The following is a 13182-nucleotide window of genomic DNA, read 5'->3' as shown; positions in this document are numbered from 1 at the left end:
AGAATGAGCAAGATCTCTGAATGACAGGCATGGTTTAGTGTAGCTAGAATTGCCCCATTTGTGTCCTTTTTTTCTGCTTGTATTTGAAGTTATGTCTGTTTAATACCTTGCTGAACTATAATTTAGAGCAGCTGAAGGAGTATGATTAAGAAGTATATAAGAACACTGAGATCTCCACATGAATGCATGAGGTACCTTCTTGGTCTTCTTTTTTTCTATCTTTTTCTTTCCCTCCCATCTTCTCTTGTAAGTGAATGCTGGTTAATTCCTTTTCTCCTAAACTGAACCCACCCAACTAGGCCAGAAGAGCAATTGCCTGGTGCAGCCAGGATATTCTAATATCCTCCTGCTTCTGTATGAAAAGCTGGTGCACAAATTTGGAGAGATAGGATAGCCTTCTTAATTGCTATCCTAAAAGGTCACACAACTTCACAGTATTAAACCCAAGCTTTGTTTGCATTTGGCTGCATTTCAGCCATCTCCAGAGCAAGTGACTACACTCCTCTGAGTACTCTGCTACAGATGACATTATGCCTCAAATTACTAATTACTATTACAACTAACCTTATTTTCCATAAACATCAGCACCTTTCTGAAAATGCCCCTGTTAAACAGTAATGCCCTGAAGTTTCGGGCAAGGCTGTGGTTTTGTTGCATTAAGACACAGAATGGGCTGATGATGGATCCTCTGGAGATTGACTCCCAGCCAATGCCTGTTCAAACAACCGAGGGCAGATCATCTCTGTCACCTCTGACTGCAGTGGGTTACTATTCCCCAGCTCAGATATATACAAAGTTAGCTTCTGTGAAGTCTCTCCTGCTCTATAAAACCTAGGCTAAAGAATTTGCCATCTGAATGTATAGAGAAGACAGAAAAAGATACATCACTCTCATTTAAATTCAAAGTACAGATTGAGCAATTTAGCCAACATCACAGAACATATCTGCAGCACAACCAGGAGATGATCTCCTGGACCATTAGTTTATGCCCTAGTTAGGAGACTAACTCACACCCAAAGCTGGGGCACAGCATATAAACCTGTGCTGAAGTGTCATTTACACTCATGAGTAGAGGTTGAATTACTTTCTTAACTGGGAGCTCTATTCTGTGTGCATATGAGCAGAGTCAAGCTGCAGCAGAAATCCTTTAAATGAAAGTATTTGTTAATTGGCTTAGAAATTTGTATTTGGCTGCTTGTAAAATGATTAAGTGCTCACTGTGCCTGGTACCAAAAAACACACATACCAGAGCAGCAAGAGAGCAGCTGAGATGTGATTCAGGAAAGGGTGTGGAAGAATATATCCATGTAAATCTGTTTGCCATGACAGTTCCAAGTCAAATCTGCTTATTAAGTATTTATTTCATGCAGCCAATAGCACCTTGGGTGAACTTTATAGCATGGTGCCCATGCACTTGTTCACACATTGCCTGGCCTTGAAACAATTTACTTTGAAGGCAGAGCACTTTGGCTGTGATGCTGCTGAGCAATAGAGATACAAGATAAATTTAAGCCTTTCTATTGGGAAGTCACATAATAAGAGCGCCTGAACAACAACAGAGACCCTTTATCTTAGGAGCTCTGAAACCATAAGCATTGCAGCATGCTTCAGTCACTCATTCAGGCCTCCTTCTCAGTGCCTCTTTTCAGGCAGCACATCTGTCAGCACTGTACTGGCTTATTAAAAGGTGCTTCCTCCTAATTAAGAGAAAGCAGCTTTTCAGTTCTGCTGCGGTAGATCAGGAGAAACATCCCAGCAGTTGATGGACTGATCATTTATAAATAAAAGGCTATCCTAGCTTCAGATGTTTTTTGCTATTTAAATGAGTGAGGCTTGTTCGCGTTTCCTAACTCCTCACACACCAAGTAGGTAAGAAAACCTCTCTATATTTCAGAATAAACCCTGCTGTCAAATTTGGAGCCTTGACAGCCTGCCCGCTGACCACCACCAGAACATCTCAGGACTTGGACATGCCCACAGAAACCAACAATATGCTTTCTTAACTCAGCTGGTCTCTACCACTACATGTTACATCTGCTCATTTGTTGCTACTTCCCTCCACCTTATAGTAGGTGTGAGAAGTTCCCCCCTTCTTCCTGACAGGGTAGGCTGTCTTAAGCTCCCTCTCTTTCTAGGCAATTACTCTGCAAGTAGAAACAAAGCCAACAGAAGCTGATAATAATGTTTGATCATGCATAAAAAATACACATTGAGAGAATGTTGTGGTTTAACCCCAGCCAGAAACTAAGTACCGTGCAACCGCTCGCTCATTCCCACCCTCCTCAGTGGGACTGGGAGGAGAACTGGGAAAAGGTAAAACTCGCAGGCTGAGATAAGAACTATTTAATAATTGAAACCAAATCAATTGTTGTTGTTGTTGTTGTTACAATAATAATAATAATGAGAAAGAGGAATAAAGCCCAAGAAACACAGGTGCTGCACAATAAAATTGCTCACTCTGCCCTGCCCGATGCCCAGCCCACCCCCCAGCAGCAACTGGCCCCTTCTAGCCAACTGCCCCCAGTTAATGTACTCAAGCATGATGTTCCAGGGTATGGGATATCCTTCTGGCTAGCTCAGGCCAGCTATCCTGGCCACCCTCCTGGCTTCTTGTGCATCTGCTCCCTGGCAGAGCATGGGAAACTGGAAAGTCCTTGACTTAGCATAAGCATTGCTTAGCAAAAACTAATACATCAGTGTCTTACCAACATTATTCTTATACTGAATCCAAACCACAGCCCTGCACCAGCTATGAAGAAGAAAATTAACTCTATTCCAACCAAAACCAGAACAGAGAAAGTTGAAGAGAACTGAGTGAAGAGTTACTGTCCCTTTTGGGGACTAATATTGCACTGTTCCCATCATGCAACACAGCCTGGGTGAGGAACTGGAGCCTCTAGCTCATGGTGCTCTGGGAAGAGGTTCCTTGTGTAAATAAAATAAAATGAAATAAAATAAAATAAAATATACTATTTCAGTAGAGAAATGCTTCCTAATGTCCAGTTAGAACCTTGTCTGTCACACTTTCGAACTATCCCAGTGCATCCTATCACTGGATGCCAAGAAGAGAGCTGCATTTCCCTCTCACTGCCCCTCCTCAGGGTGGGATTGTGCTGCAGTCAGGGTCCAGGTCTGCAAGAGGGTCTTACAACTGTCACAGAGTAGATAGTAAGAAAAACAATTAACAGAACGGGGTCCTTTGGGTGATATGAAACAAGACACAGAATTATGCATATGACAACTAATGCTCACTTCTGGCACTCCTGGAAGCCACGTTCTGGGGCTGAGCCTCGGGCTAGGAGCCAGCAGCTCCTGTCAGCTCTTCCTATCTTTGCTCCTGGAGGCCTTAGATATACTTTGTACTTCCACACTACATGACAAACACAGCTTAGTCATGCTTCACGACTCCCAAGGAGCTGGTTAGTATCATTGCCCCCCTTACACTAATGGAGAAAATGAGCCAGAGAAAGGTTAAATGACCTTCTCCAAAGCACACAGCAAGCCAATGATGGAATCGAGATCAGACCCCAGGGCTCCTGGCTACCAAATCTCATGCTAGATTAACGCACAGTGCCTGTACGCAGGTCCAGCTGTGGCTGAACTTTTCAGATGGTTATCCACATTTCGGAACTAGCCAACCATACCAAGAATCCCAGCTCCTGAAGGATGATTCTGGCCTTTGCAGAAGGAGTTAATTACATGCCTGGTCCAGAGTGTGATGTGACAATCTGTTTGCAAATGTTACCCCAGTGGTTCATTTGAAGCTCCTGGCAAACACTTGCTGGAGAAATGTGGAGGACCAGCAGCTACCCTACAAGCTGGATCCTTATTCACCAGTAATTTTGTTTCTATTGAAGAAAAACTTGTCCAATACATCATTCTTCCACAAAAATCAATAGATGTACAACAGAGAACCATACTAAATGGCAGACAGTAATATGATGCAGTTGCTGTATGAACCATTGCTTTTCCCAATGCAACTTTTCTCGGTTATAAATTCAGCTGGAGCTAGAGAAACAACCTCTTAGAAGAGGATCCTTATGCAGGCAGCATATCATTTGTATTAAACAGCTTCCAAATCAAGCCAGGGGCTCAGCTACTGTTTCTGTGTTGCACTGAAGCCCAGTTAGTTCTTCTCTGTGGAAACAAGGATGAAATTCCTCTATATTGCATTCAGTGGAGAACTACCAGCAGCTTTAATGGCACAGGGCACATGGCACAGCTATGCTCCTCTAGATGCTGTACATTCAGGGCCAACTCTAGGAAGAGTCAAAAGAGGCAGACACAGCTGCAGAGCAGGCAGGACAACAGCAAAGCTGAGGCACACTTGGGCTATGCCAATATGCAGAAATCTAGATAGATGGATGCTGCTGGGGAAGGGAAAAGCAAAAAGAGGATTTGCCTTTGGATTGACAGCCTTGTCCCCTCTTCTATCAGCTTGCAAAGGGAACAGCAAGCTGGCTCTGATGTCTCTGGTCCTTCTTTTTCCCCAGGGCAGGAAAGACAAAGCCTCACTGCAAAGTGATTCCACATTCTTCGGGGTTATAGTATTTGCTATGCTCCTGAGACACTTCAAATAATGGGGATTGGGGTTTTTTTTGTAATATTGTTTGAATATATTTATCAAATGAGGGTAAATTTCCTTATTTTCTTTTGTTTTTGTTTTTGTTTTGCTATATTTTCTCCCCTCTTTTTCACTAGATGAGTTTCTTTAAAGCCTCAGAGAACTGAGACAAATTTTCAAAGCACATGTGTGGGTTTGTTCTTATTTTTCTGGAAGAGTGACTCCATCTCTCAGACCACCACATATTATCCCACATGCCACCTCAAGTCTTTTTTGACATGTGGCTGACAGATCCTCTCTTCCTCTCTCATCCAGCTGCAGTCAGAGAGCACTTACAGCACCTTGATATGGCCCCAAGACACACAGACACCTTTGCTCTCCTATTTGCCCATCATTTCAGTAAGTCACAACATAAAATTCCTCTTCTTCTGATGCACTGATTATTGTGATTATTGCTCCCCTGGCAGCCTCCCCACCTGGCTACTTAGGCTGACAAACATCCTCAGTTCTCTGGATGTATTCAACATGACTTGTATGTAAATACTGATAGACTTGGCTGGTGAGATTAAATTATTGCCCAACAATCCCTTCCCTTTGCTGGGTTTTTATACCTTTGCAGCGGCACAGAACAGTAGGCTTAGCACCTAAACATCTGGATGTAAAGTGGAATGCAAAACACTGTGGTAAGCCATGCCATAGAAAACTAACATAGCTCTACCTTAACCAGAGCAAGAGAAATTATTCTCAGTAATGCAGAGGAAAATTGCTCTGCAGCCCCATTCTGTGATGCTGTAAAACACATTCTGCCCAAGTCTCCAAGGCTTTTGCCAAAGTATCCTGACCTTGTGTTTGCACCCATCCCACTCTCAGAAATACAATCTTCAAACTTAATTATTCTCAGTGCATTACTAAAGCAAGTGAGCCTCTCATGGGTGGCTGCTTTCGTGATAGGGTATCACCAATTTTCATTTTATCTGGAATATGAGATATTTTTCTAGTGAGGCCTGCAATTTGCTGTGTAAAGATGCTTCCTATCAGTCTGTGCTGCACGATGATTGCCTTTCACACAGCACTGGCTGTGCAGTCGCTGGCTGTGAAAGTGCTCAGCCCCACAGCAGTGCTGAGGTCACTTGCAGAGAGGTGGGTGGTGCTGCCTTGCAGGCAATTTGAAGGACCAGCTGTTTTCCCTGCTGACAAAGATGACAGACCAGAGACTGCCACTGCCTCACCCTCTTCTCCATGCACAATATTAATGTGCAAAACTGCCCCTTTGCCCTCCTACAGCTGCAGCTTCTTCTGCACATTGATCCCTTCCAACAACCTGACAGTGTTGCAGTATAGCATTTTATTTGATTTGTTTACTCTGAGTTAACTAAAATTCATGTTCTTTGCTTGAAAAAATGCACAAATTTTAACTAGGAAAAAAAAAATTACACTTTGAACAAAATTTGGGCCAGGCTTTAAACCTCCCAGAATCCCATAATTACAAAAACTGTCCTTCATCCTTTCCACACCTTTTCCCCTCCTGCCCAAGGAGTATAAGTCAGGGACGGCATAGATTTAGGGTATGCCAAATTCACACTGGTTGCAGACAAGCAGAGGAAAGCAAACCCTATAGATAAAACCAGATACCCCAGTGAGGCTTCACCCTCCAATTTTATACAAGGGCTGAGCTGACCTCACCTGGCAGAGTATCAGAGAGGAAAATCTCCCTTTGAACTATCCCCGGCTCAACCAAGGAGGTTAAAACCTTCACTTTAAATCACACTTTTGTTCCCTTTGTATAGAAACCGTGCACCCTAATTATGGATTTAACTAGCTGCAGTGTCTAATCACAGCTTTCTCACCTTCACCACATTCTTTACGTCACAGGTCAAGCAATGTCTTAAAAAAAAAAAAAAAAGTAGTCCTTTGAAAGTTTCTGTTAATTTCAGAGACTGATTTGGGTTTTTTTCCCCCTCGCATCACCATGTTACCTGCCCCTCTCCAGTCTATGATACAAGGATGCAACTAATTAGAGCATTCTTTGTCTGATAGGAAAAATCACAGCAAGAAGGAAGGCATTTGTTTCTCTCCATTTCTCTGCACTAGCGCTTTCAGCTGCCCACCTGTGATCTGGATATAATCAAAAAAATTATCATGCTCTTTGCTTGCTCATGTCCTCATTAATACCTCTACTGGCAAGGTAATTTCTCAGCCCAATGGGACTTAGCAGGGGGTAAAGCTGGCATACGACTGTGCAAAAATAGCACAAAGCCACCAGAAATGGTTCAGTCCATTTGTTTTAGAAAAGTATTGAGAAAAATCCTGTAGTCAGATGCTAACAGGGACAAATGGCACACCACTCCTGGCTGTTTCAGGGCAAACCTGTGGACTACATAACTGTTGGCTGTGCCCATGTGCCCAATGCTGACTTTTTGCATGTGAGTCTCTGTGCTATATGAGACTTGACTTTGCTGCCATGCTGAAGCCACACTTTCCAGTGTAAGTGCATGGGACCCACAGGCTTTAATGAACATTTTGCATCTTTGGAGAAGCAAGGCTAAGAGCAAGTGATTAAAAAAACAAGTAGAAATACAGGAGTAAAGGGTCCAAATTACACCCCTGCCATGGATTTTCTGAGCCCAGAGAAGAACTTTGGCTCTGTCCACATTAGTCAAGTGCAGACTGAGGTTGTGCAGACCTTGACTGGTATCTTCAGAAAGTGCAGTCTCACTGCAGGAGTACCTGTGTTAGGTGCTGTACTGAACTACTTTTCAGATATGCTACATATTCATGTGCCACAATACCACAGCCTTTTCACAGGGCAGGGCGGCTCTTAATCCCCCTTGGCCTTGGATTCCCATCTATAGTGTGAAATTATTAGTGCTTTCTTGCCTCACTGAAGCCCTGTGGGAATAAATGTTGGTGAGGGGCCCTGATCATTTAGCAATAGAAAGTATTGCTGACAGGTTTTATACTCTGTGGATCTGTGGAACTACTCTGACCCAACTGCTGCCAGTGAATTGCCTGGTTGGCAAAATGCTTTTTGCCTAGACATTATCTATGGAGACTTAGGGGTTTACTGGCAGCCCAGATGTGGACAGGATTGAAGGTGCCCAAGGGTAAGAGTGATATTTTCTGACAGGCACAGGTTTTGAGCATTTTACTGCAGTGCTCTGGAGCTTTCTGCCAAACAGGCAGGAAAGAGCCTATGTTCAGCCACAAATCTGCATGTAACCTGGTTGCTGACAGACTAATCTATCATACACCAGAGACTTTCAATAAACTCAGAATGCCAAACCTTCTGGCTGAGGGTCCTAGAATATATTTACAATTTGCCATATTTCTGCAAGCTGTAACTTGAAGGAACTCTTTTGGGACATCAGTCATTCTACACAGCCTTCAGCTCCTAAGCCTGCATGATCCAAACCTTTTTTGATGCTTTTATACAGCCAGAAGCATAATAGTAAGAAAAGGGTGTGCCTAGGCTGCTTCCCCTAAAACAATACTTGAAAATTCATACAGCACCTTCCCTGCTCCCCAAACAAACCATATTGATGCTCCATCCCTGGAACTGTTCAAGGCCAGCTTTAATGGGGCCCTGAGAAACCTGATCTAGTGGGTGCCGTATTTGTCCATGATGGGAAGGCTGGAACTCGCTGATCTTTAAGGTCCCTACTAACCCAATCCTTTCTATGACTCTGTGATATCTCCTCCCTTGCGCCTTCCTACTTGGCAGTAACAGGCACATTCAGATCAGCTCTAAACCAGCTATGAAAATCAGCTCTGTCCAGCATCAAGACTTGCATCACCTGCAGCTAAGTAGTTTTACATTTATTGCTGAGAAGTCTGGCAGTCCATAATGATGTGCACTTTACTTGCCAGTTCTGAGTCCCTGATGCAGCTTTTGCTCCCTGCTCTCTACCTCTGGGCCCCTGTGGGTAACAGCCAGTTGTGACAAGGGCTCCTGAGCTGCACTTCCCTGTGTGACAACCAAGGGGGATGATCCTTTTCCATCTCCTGATGGAGATGGAAAACCCTCTTGGCAGGGAGAACTGTGAGGGCTTCTGGCCATGATGCTTTCTGGCTGGTTTTCCTCCGTAATACCTCCACTCACTGAGAATGGCTGACCCTTGTAGCCTTGCATCTTGCATCAGCTGCCCCATCGGGCTACGGCCCCGAGGTCACACCCCTGTTGTTTCCTTCTGGGAAAAGTCAAATGTTCCCCTTAGGACTTCCCAGCCACTCTCTGTACAGTCATTTGTTTGGGTGCCATCCTCCTGTTGTCCAAGCTGTTTCCCTTCAGCTTGTTCCCTTCAGCATTCTCTTGCTGTTGTGCCAGATTGTCACACGGTGTCTCAACCACCCTCCTTCACACCTTCTATGTTGTCTTCACCAGGGAGCTCTTGTGAAGTATGATTTTTGGCCTGCTACCAAGCAGGGTCTTTCACTTCTTTACTGACTTCTGTCTGTGCCCAGCCAGCAATGAGACAGTCTCGAGGAGTAAGGCTCCTTGAGGAGGTGGAATGTCACAGCTATACCATGTCCCTCCTCCACAAAACTTACACTCCCTGGAGCCTGGGCACCCTGCCTACAGCACAGGTGACACAGCAGAGCACTGCTTCTCCAACAGACAGGTGAAATTACTGTGACCATATTTTCAATTCTTTTTTCTCACTAATAATGAGGTCTAGATTATAGTTTTTCCTCCCATTAAAGTAAGCTCAAATGGCGATCACTTGTGCTCAAGAGCTGAAAAAAGCAGCAAATATTTCAAAACAATCACTCATTCACAGAAGAAAACCAGTACATTAAAACACTAACACTATATCCAAAACAAAAACAAAACATGCGAACTGTGAGTCAAAATGAAGGTTATGAATTTTTGAAATGTGTGTTTTTATACTTAATGAAATGTGACTCATAATATGGGTAGTGTAGATTTACAATGTTCTAAACTGTTCATATCCTTTCTCTCAAGCATTTGGATTTTACAAATGATGTGACAAGTAAATACGTTGCTTAGAAACCATGGTGGGCTTTTGAAACTAATTCTTTTGTTTCTGGGTTTTTAACTTGGCAGGTGTTTGGTGCAGTGGAGTTATCAAACTCCTCTAGTTTACTCTCAGACAGCACCAGTCATTTAAGGAGGGCTCTTAGATAAGGATAAAGCTTAAAAATCCAAGTCTCATGTTATTCCAGCTCCCTGTCTGTCTGGCATGCCCTCAATACCTCTTACAGTTTCAGTCACGCTGTGTCCAATTCCTGAAACCAAAAACTCTTGTGAACCCCCGGGTTTTCTAGGAAGTGTTTTCTGTGAAGCTTTGAAACACAGGACAAACTAAGCCAAAGAGATGCTGTGGTGAGGTCATACTGCTTTTAAATAGAGACAGACAGAAGCAGTTTGAAATAATTTATAACTCTATCATCTAAGAGAATGATGTTAACCAGGAAATTGAGAAGTGGGAGTACTTATAAACGCCACCCTGATCCCAAACTCCTTCCACAACCCCAGAATAGCTGGCATTACTACTAATATGATCTACAGCAGCACATTTAAACATGGTTAACATTTAAATTTAGGTTTCATAAATTACACCCTGCAAAGATGGATATAGACAGCTCCTATCTCTTTGAGGTATTGTTTCATTTGCAAATTCAAGCAGATGGTGCACGAGCAACTAATGACTCAAAAAATCACCCCTAAAAATAGTCCAGAACAAGGTGTGGATTTATCAGGGAAGGAGGGTATAGAAAAGGCTTTATTTCCCCTTCCCATTTCTCAGGCACAGCTCCAGCAGGAGCTCAGCGCACCCGGAGCCATGCAGCAGAAAGGACCCCATCCAAACCCCATTTTCAAGAATCTCTCCCCATCACCTTCCACAGGGTGGAGTTAAGAGGAGGAAATGGGTTCAGCACTCCCCACTTTCTCCACACCAATCATGTGTATCCAACCAAAAAAAAAACCACCCTGGGAAATGACATCTTCATTAAATGTATCCTGCACCTCTCAGTGCAGCCGTGCGGCACCACTGAAACTTTCAGTCTCCCAGTCAGGTGGGTAGTGCTTCATGAAAACTGACTTTTCCAAGCAAATTCTATAAATACTTGTCACAGCTTCCTCATGAGGCCATACCCTGCAATATAGTGTACCTCCACTGGGAAGCCAGCTTTGCTGTCACTCCCCTGTTTGTGATGATGTTGTGCCCCTGTCTAACCACGCTCGTACAGACTCTCAGGGAGGCAGAGAGTCCCTTCAGGACGTGCTGTGGTGTTTGAGCAGGGGTGAGGGACTGCGTGGGGGAAACCTGCCGTGCAGCCCAATTATGTAAACCACAAATTCCTCAGAGCACCGTGCCTGTGCAATGCCTGGCAGAAGGCACTGTTCACAGCCATCCCCAAAGCAATGCTGTTCTGAAGTAATAAATATTAATAATTTCTGGTTAAAGATCCCAGCACAAGTAAAGCCTCAGCTTGAAAAGTAAAATGTTTCTGTATGAAAAGCAGGAGGGCCTCTGGCAATTTGAACAGCTATGGGAAGGTAAGTGTTATTATTTACTGCACACATACCGGCAGAAAATGTATATTAAATCACACTTCACTTGTTTCTGTGAAGCATAAAACTCTCCTTCTGCTACATATCTTGTTCTTTTCTCTTGCTCATACCATGAGTTCTTCCACCTGTGTTCCTCATGTCCCTGTCCTCTACTACTGAATACACTGGGAAGAAAGCACTCTCCCTCCATTTTTGTTGAGAGCAGAGACTGATACCACAGTGTTCTAACTGTTATACTTTAACTGATTTGTTAGCCCATGCTTAGTATCTTTTTATTTTTGGCTTGTCTTATCTGTTTATTATGCAATAAAAAATAGTTGCTGTTGGAACTCATGATTGAACCACTTCTGACATACATTACTTCACTGAAGCATAGCTCTTTTCCCCATTACAAATGCAGCTCTAAATTTGTAAGACCTTGCCTGTGCTTATTTTATGTTTCCCCCCTCCTCTTGTGATATCCTAAATAAAAATAATGTTTAAAAAGAAAGGAAAGTATATGATAATTATATACAACGAGCCAGAAGAAAGAGTTGCACCAGAACACATTGGGTGAGGATCTGACTACATCAGCCAGATGAAGCTAACAGATTCTGAAGTGGATTGTAAGAGAGAAGAAAGCAACTATTCACCTTGGCTCTATCACTTACTCAAAGGTGTGTAGATGAACCTGGTTCTGAGTGAAAGTCTTGCCATGGCAAATAAACCATCAAGTCAAATTCTGTGCTGGCAGAGGGATTATGCAGAATGATTTACTGTAGCTCTTCTAACATTCACAATACTGAGTGAGATGCCAGCAATCTGCTTCATTAACCAGTCATTTTGATAACATCTTTTTTTTTTTCTTTTTAATTCTAGTAATTTTCTCTTCTTTGCAATTATACTGGATGTCTAAATCCCCCTACATAAATTATAGCTTTCTTTTCAAGGGGGAAACTGGCCACATAAGGTGGATACACACTCTCCTCTAAAGCCAGAACCTGAAGGGAAGGAGCTTGAGCAGCAACCCTAGACTCATCAAAATATTATCTTTACCTTGCTCCCACAATGAGCTGGTTCCTGTTGGCATCCAGTGCAAGCTGAGAAAAGTCATGCACACCTGGATAGGTGAAATTCGACACCCAGGGCTTCAGATCTGCAATGGAAACGAGAAAGAAGAAAACAGTAAAGCTGCTCCAGAAGCAGTGAGTTCACCCAGACATCCACTAATAGATTTCCTACTGAGTTATCTGTCAGGGGAACGCTAATTAATAACCTCTTTAAATAGTTTCTATTTATTCTGATTCTCGGCAGAATATGCAAAAAACCCACACATAGACACAAGGCCATCTCAGCAGTTATTTTCACATCCATGATGGAGAGTCAGTATTGGTTTCAGAGACAACAGCAGCTCAATTTTACTAAGTTAAAACTGAGGAAACATCTTCAGTGTCAGGAATAAGTGGTGTAAAGGGATGAGGCTGCCTGCCATAACACTTCCCCAGCCTTGCCATCTGTGCTAATCAAAGGGAAACTGCTGCCTGCCAGAAAGGGAAGGTTGTGCCAACTGATGAAGAACCAAGTTAGAGAATACTAGTGATCTGCACTCAAGTCCTGGCTGCTTCAATGACAGATTTTGCCTTCTCTTTCAGGTCTTAGGTTCTCTTCTATGTTTCCTTTTACCTAGCATTTCACAGCCTATCAGCTAAATCCTTCTTTCATTTTCAGATGGTGGGATGTTGGGTGCCATCACAGCATCTTTGTGGCTGAACAATTGCACAGGCTTGAGACTGACTTTATCAACTGCCTTGGATTTGCCCATCTAGGCAACTGGCCAAAATGCAATCACACAGTTAAATGCAAAGCAATAGATCTGGCTGTGCTTTGCTTGAAGAGACAAAGCTCTTTCAGAAGTTACATCTGTTAACATCAACTGAGCAGTCTAGGGCAGGAAGTCCTGCTGTAAAAAAAAAAAAAAAAAAAAAAAAATAAAAAAAAATATATATATATATATATATATACACCCATTTTAAAAGAAAAAAGGTGAATTATTACTTTTAGGGTGTCCTCAGGCATGATGCTAGGGCATTCACAGCATCCT

The 13182-nt window shown here is 43.0% G+C and overlaps 1 protein-coding gene across 8 annotated transcripts in view; it reads right to left on the bottom strand.

Annotated features, from left to right (window-relative positions):
• SEMA5B (semaphorin 5B) overlaps nt 1-13182 on the bottom strand; it is a 267620-nt gene that overhangs the window by 107345 nt on the left and 147093 nt on the right. For all 8 annotated transcript variants that reach the window (XM_038143564.1, XM_038143565.1, XM_038143560.1 and 5 more), the window contains one exon: nt 12138-12237. In XM_038143564.1, the coding sequence (XP_037999492.1) occupies nt 12138-12237 (100 nt within the window). The remainder of the gene's footprint in view (nt 1-12137; nt 12238-13182) is intronic.

Source organism: Motacilla alba, chromosome 7 (genome assembly GCF_015832195.1).
Source record: "Motacilla alba alba isolate MOTALB_02 chromosome 7, Motacilla_alba_V1.0_pri, whole genome shotgun sequence".
NCBI lineage: Eukaryota > Metazoa > Chordata > Aves > Passeriformes > Motacillidae > Motacilla > Motacilla alba.
This window is presented reverse-complemented; position numbering and strand designations above follow the sequence as displayed.